The sequence below is a fragment of the Corvus kubaryi genome, unplaced genomic scaffold (genome assembly GCF_017639235.1).
Source record: "Corvus kubaryi isolate FWS band 111438036 unplaced genomic scaffold, C.kubaryi_AGA036_p1.0 split1-37296, whole genome shotgun sequence".
Lineage (NCBI taxonomy): Eukaryota > Metazoa > Chordata > Aves > Passeriformes > Corvidae > Corvus > Corvus kubaryi.
The window spans coordinates 18,150,503-18,157,356 of NW_024582075.1; the positions used below are offsets into that span (position 1 = coordinate 18,150,503).

General features: G+C 40.2%; 1 protein-coding gene across 1 annotated transcript in view; it reads left to right on the forward strand.

Annotated features, from left to right (window-relative positions):
- The window catches only part of LOC121657461, a 42,781-nt gene extending 36,508 nt beyond the window's left edge, over positions 1-6,273 (forward strand). Inside the window, exon 6 of the mRNA XM_042013187.1 lies at positions 5,293-6,273. Within this exon, the coding sequence (XP_041869121.1) occupies positions 5,293-5,456 (164 nt within the window). The 3' untranslated portion in view covers positions 5,457-6,273. The remainder of the gene's footprint in view (positions 1-5,292) is intronic.
- The last annotated feature ends 581 nt before the right edge of the window (positions 6,274-6,854 follow it).

Consider the following 6,854-nt stretch of genomic DNA (forward strand, 5'->3'; position numbering starts at 1 on the left):
CAAAGAAAAAACGTTATTAACAATACTTGATTCATACTCTAAGCTTACCACAGACACTAACAGATGGACTTGCCTGTGAAGAAGGAAGCTGAAATAACCATTGCAAACACAAGCTGAACCATGAAAGTGGAGCTGGAGGTCCTGGCCAGAATACCTCTTAAGAATAAGGTATCCAAAATGAACAATGCAGCCATAAACAAGCTAACAACATTTGGAAGATTCAGGAAGAGTAGACAGGAAAATAAAACGTGTAGTGATGACATTTTCATGGTCTCACTTTTTATGGACCTCCAACCCTACCTCCTTGATTTATAAGTTGGGAATTTTTTATGCAAAAGTATGGGATCTGGTAGAAAAAAATGAGGATGGTATTAGAATGCAGCTCCTTCTGTGTCACAGAGAAGGAAGTATTAATCAGAGCTGCACAATAACTGCAAGCAGCTGAGAATACCCATAAATATGGCTGAGACACAGAGCTTTCTGTGCAACCTCAGAGGCATATTGAAATGACAAAATGGAGAAATAATTGCCAAACTGGTGATGACCATCACTGTTCATCATGCTTTGCATAGCAATGAGCATGCTGAGTGCCCTTCCCTATGCCAGCTACCTGGGTGAGCTGTTGAGACTTTGTTAATGTTGCAGGCAAATGAGAGTCAGGTGGCAAAAATGTTCGTGGTAAAGGCTTCTTTCTCTTCCATCACTGTAAACAGTATCATTCACACTCACAATGACAGATAAGGACTTAATTCATAAAGAACACATTAGCATTGAACGCATTTGTGATTATTTACTTATTGCAGGAACCACGTGCGGATGAAGCCACCTTGCCTAGATGTTAATCAGAGAATTATAGGTTATGGTGAGTTGGAAGGGACCCAAAACAGTGAAAGTGTTTTGAAAACTTCTACAAAGGATGTTTGTGTAGAGTGTCCCTGTGAGTCCATGCCATTTTAGGAGGAGTGTGGCAGAGGGAATAACCTGCAGCCCAGGAGGTGATTTCTTCTGAATTTGAAATAAAAGGGTGTGGAAGTTCCTATCATGAAAGGAACAAGAAAATGACATCCCTGGCCCTTTTTGGTTTCTTTAATTACTGTCACTTTTCCTTCAAAACCAATTTCAGCATGGCTTCAATCAGACATTTTCCAGATGCTGGCACTAAATTTTTCTTCACAGATGTCTGAAGTGAATTGTTCCTTTTTTGGTTTTCCAGAGTACAGCTCACTTTCAAATGAAGAAGCTGAGAACATTCTCTATTTTCCCATGGTCCATGTTGTCAGTTGTGGGCAGCTGCACAGCCCAAAGAGAATTCCTGAAAGGACCATGTTTCAGGGCTGTTAATTTGTTGGCATGGCTTCATGGGTATAAAGAGTGTGTTTTAAGGGATTTGCTAGCAGTGACCCCAACGAGAGCTTGTGATAAGACAGATAGTGACACTGCAAAATATCCTTAATGATTGATTCCCATCTTTTTTAGTATTAACTTGGATCTCTATATAAATAGATCAGGGCTCTGTTATTGATTTGCACTTGCATGATTTCCATTCAATATGTTTTTAATGTAGTTTTGGCTTTGTGGGGCTCAAAATAACAGAACACAAAAATCACATATCTGTATTCAGAATATGTTAATATACTCATTTTATCAACCTGTTTTTTAGAATATACTTATGCTATTCAAGTGATTTAGTTCAAAGCTAAGGTTTGGTCTGCCTAGGAATTGGCCAAAAATGGGCGATCTTAACTCAGCTTAGACCAGATCTTTGTGGTTTTCTTATCTTGATGTAAAACCTTGTGATGAAATTCTGGGTATTAGACACAGGAGCACTACATAGGAAGGGCAGCTGAAAACCTCACAAGCCCATTATTATGGGTAAAAACTCCTTCCATCATAAAATTATATGATACATGGTGCCACCAGAAAACATGGTAAAATAGACTGAGCTGGCATTCTGTTGAAATTGGAAAATTAAGAAATTAATCTAAACCAAGCAGTCCGAAGCACACAGGGGTGTCTGCTTATATGCATATGGTAGCCTATAATGTGCTTGAGAGTAGGAAGGACACATTGTATGATTCATCTTGCTGACAAGCAGAAACATTATTTGATGTCTTAGACGGAGCCCTAATAGTTCACAATTTTGAATAAAGACTCTGGATGCAGTTTTGATAGACAGCAAAATATCTCTATGGTGAACCACCTGCCATCTTCTTATCATTCAAAAGTTGTCTTATTTATTCATTTATTCCTGAGAAAGATAAAATTTCAAATAACAGTTTCCATTCTACTTTCGATGCAATACTCTTCTAGTGAATGAAACACAAAATAACTAGTCATTATTTCCTTTCTCTTAGTCTACTGTTGCCTTATACAAGGTGTACGGTGTACATGAAAAAAAAAAGATAGTGGTACTGCTGTTCTACTGTGGCAAAGAGAGAAAATCGAGAGGAAGAGGCCTTTTTAGACAATTTCCATCATAACTCTAGTAGTATGTCATAGTAGAGGGGATGTGTCTGTTATTAGTGGACAATTAGACTAACCAGCATGAGATTTTTGCCTTTCAGCTAGGCAGTATACTGTGGGAATTTAATATTGGAAGTTTTACTGCTTTTGGAACATAAAAGTTTTTGAGCTACACTCTCCTGGTAACCCCAATACAAGGTTCTAATGCTACATCAGTGAAGTTGATTTATGTATGAATAGAAGGCTAGCATAGATACCTGAAATAAACCATGAGAAATCCAGGCTGCTGCACTTAGGTAGAGGAGACACACATTGAGGTCGGATGAAAAAGCCAGAGGATTAACTTGCGCAGTTTATTTCTCTTCTTCTCCCCACATTTACTCACAACAGGCTGCAAATAAAATCTTAGGGAAAGAGCACAAATGCAATTGTGAAAACCCAGGAGGAGCTTTAGAGGTCACAGATGAAACTGTCATTAAAAGAAAAGAAGGAGGCAGTTGAGGACATTACAACATTCATGTTGGCTGAATTAAAAACTCTTGAAAGTCTTTCCACACCTTTAAAGAGATGCAGAAGTCAGTGTAACAGGAAATGGAGATACAATAACTAGATTGAGGTCTGGATTCCCTTAAGTGTTAAGCTGACACCACTCCTTAGGACTGCCTGGCCCCTGGCCATGTTTGTGCTTGGAGAGTTCTGTTCATAAGGCTTTGTTAGGCCACAAAAAGGCAGACCTTTACTAAGCTAATTAGCCCAATTAGCTATCAGTCTATATGCTATGGAAAGACATTTACACAGTATTTGTACTGTAGGAAAATCATACTCCTAACTCAAATAAGGATGTTGAAAATCTAAATGTGTGTAAGTGAAGGGCAACTTGTGTCAGTAGAATTTATTCTTGGGAGGGCTAATAAGATGACCTCCTGTAGCTAACCATCCCATTCCTTACCCATGGACAGCTCAGCTGTGTGAAAGACAACTGAGCTGCATGTAAAACAGCTCCTGAACAGCAGTTGCAGTCCAATTATTTTGAAATAAAATTATAACCTTTTATTTCCAAGACAAATTGAACTGAACTATGGCATTTCAGAAGCAACCTAAGCCTCTGTGTGCCAAAGGTTCAGTACACTCAATACTTTCTCTAAAATGCATTGAACAGCTCTTGGGTCACCCAGAAGCAATCTCCTTTTCTCTTTAAAAACTGTTTCACTTTATCTGTGTGTCTACTGTCCAAGTAGACACCTCAGTGCCAATATCCTGGAATGATCAGCGTAGGTGACATTGCCAGTTTTTGCAAGTTGATACTGCAATCCCCGTGGGAGTTGATAAAGGGGATGATTCACATTCAAATAAACCCTTGGCTCTGACAGTCTGGACAGTGTTTTCCCAACATTACAGCAGGGCCACATGTGACACTTTGTTAAATTTGCTTGCTCTGTAGCTGCTAAAATCATACAAATACATCCATTTTGAAATGGGCTTTATCTCTTTCTTCCCACCACTGTCAAGATGTGACTGGGTATGCTAGAGAAGCTGGTGGAGGTGAAACAAAGCTCTTTCACAAGGTAAGGCTGTCTTCATCTCTGATGAAAGTAGGTTTTGCTATGTGAAAGACTTGACTGCATTTGGGGTTGATTCAAGTTTTCTTGGTGTGCTCCTGTCTTCTTTAGATATTGCTATTTATTTGTAGGCATAGCTGGAAGAAAAGTCTTTCAACTGTTACTGTCATGATGTGAGTCTAAATGCTGGATGAACAAAGCTGTTGGGACCCAGCAGTCAAAGGTCAATGCCTGTGTATAAACTGCTGAAATAAAATCAATCCACTGTAACCTAAGTCCTTCAAAGATACTGGCAAAATGCCAAGAGGGGTCACCCACAGTGCCAAAGCATAGGTTGCAGTGGCCATCAGCCAAGATAAACAGCACATTGAGGGGATCCAGTCTTGCAGACCAACAAGCCTATACTGTGTAAGTGCCACATATCTACTGCAAAGACGCTCAGGTAGTGTCACTAAATTCCCAAAAGATCATGAGTCGTGTGAAATGGGCCAGGTGGGAAGCTAACCAATAATTGTCCCCATGTTACCTAGATAATGCCTGCACAGATGCCCATCAGACATACGGCAGTGAATCTAGCTGAATGCACACTTCAGAGCTCGGCATCAATGCCAGCTCCTGGTACGAAGAAAGAGCCTGTCATGAATCCTACTGCACACGACCTTGAAAGAGAACCTTACCAAGCTTACTTTTGCATGATACCATGCTGCCTAGCCTTGCTCTACACCGCCCTTAAGTTTGCTCTCTGCTCTCAGGAATTGATCTGCTCTGATCTTCAGCACACTTGCAGTATAGAGGAACCACACTCCAGATGTCTGCTGCCTGCACTGTCAGTGGCCTAGTGATGTTTTTGTTATCTAACTGGGCTAATGGGCAAGCCAGAGCAAGCAAAGAGCATGACAGAGGAGGATGAGTGGCTCTGCACAGGAAAGGAGTGTCCTGGTCCCAGCCGCGGCCCACACTAGGAGAGGAGTGTCCCGGTCACAGCAACTTCCCAGACCTCACTGTGCGCTCCACCAGGCTCTGCCACAGCATATCTGGGATTAATTCCTCCCCACTCTGATGAGGCAGAGGAAGGCTATTCATGCACTGAGGGTATGTCAAGACATACTGCATGTCAGGACACTAAAGTAATTAAAAAGATGCTTTTAAAAGAAAGACAAATCACTGGATGTTGTTGATAGACAAACTTGAGCAGGATCTTTCTTTCAGAGATTGGTGTGCAAGCATGTGTAAGACAGAGGTGTTGAGCAGATGGCCTTCTCTTTTTTAGGTATGGATGCACTTTGGAATTTTATAAACTTCATGAAAGGAAAATCAGGGCAACACAAAGCTATTTTTTCCTACTTAGAAGCTGGAAGTAAGGTGAATTTATCAGCCTCAGTGGTGTCCCCTTTGAACGACAGCATCCCACAAGGAGAAAAGGCAAACAAGTAATCCAGCACAGCATGGTATGGCTAAAATTATCTCTGTCTTGTTTTGTGCACCTGGAAGAACAAACTTTTTGGTACAAGGTAGATGTAACTCAGTCTTCATGCTGACTCACACTTGGCAATTAACTGAGGAAAAACTGAAAAATATCATGAATTATTTATTAATAATTGGGACTCTGTATGTGTGTGTGCAAATAGACAGCTGCAGCTCAATGGGACTGAGAAACCTGGTGGACTGCAGTGAGTACTTCACTGGCTAGGTCACCAATCCCTCTTTTCTCCTCTTTCTTTTTCCACTCGTCAATATACTCATCATATAGCATCTTTATCCATATTCAAGTGATCAGATATAATTTAACCCTCACAGTCCCTTCCTGCCCATCTACAAAAGAATTTGTTCCATTGCAGTGCAAAGTTACAATGTTTATTACATCTCTGTGTAAGATGAATCCCAAAGCAAGCATTTTATCCTCACTCATATAATCATCATAAGGTAGAAAATGAAATTTCCAAAATCAAAAAACTGTAGGAGAGCTTCAGGGAAATGCATGTCAGTTTTTACTTTGATGTACGCTATGTTTAAAAAAAACATCTGTGAAGGGGAGGTGGTGAGGAGAAGAGAAAGATACACTGAGTATCTTCCAGGAGATTTCCTCTCTATTACTTAATTCTTTGTATTGGAGAAGGAAGGAAATAATCTCTTCTTGCTGCCTGGAGTGAGAGTGAAAGTATTCTGAAGAGACATTGTAAGAACTTCATTTAGTACCATGGATGGTTTCACATTCCCACTTGCATCTTAATAAAAGTAAACATCACCTCAAGGTTTGCAGCGAGCGTATAATGATTTTTAAAACTTTGGTGGGATTGGCAGATAAATACTTTGTATTCTGAGATGATTTAGAAAAGAGCTTTATCTCAGACTAGTGAACTTTATCACCTGGTCCAGAAGTAAGGAAGGAGCTGGGATTTATTGTGTGTTTATCCAGGTGCTGAGTGTTACTTTCCAAAATGTATACTGCTGTTTATTTCCTAGGAGAGCAGAGTTTCGTTCCTAATGGTCAAGGGCAGTTGAATATTTCAATGTCTTTCTCTCTGTCCCTCTCTTCTCTGTTTAGTAAGACATTTAAGCACACACTGTGCTAGTTCAAGAAGCAGAGCTCTGTATTTCTCTCCTAGTGGCAATTGAATCCTCTCTACCTGCTTTCATTATTTGGATGCATCTTCAAAGTAATAGCTCTTTTTCTTTCATGGTTTTCCTACACTAAACATGGTCTCTCCTCACTCCTCTCTGCCATCTCCTATTTACACTTACAACTACTGTCAGTGTCATCTGTGCCTGCCATCTGCTTCCGGAATGTTATGAAGCTGTAATCACAGGACATTTTGAAATTTATTCATACAA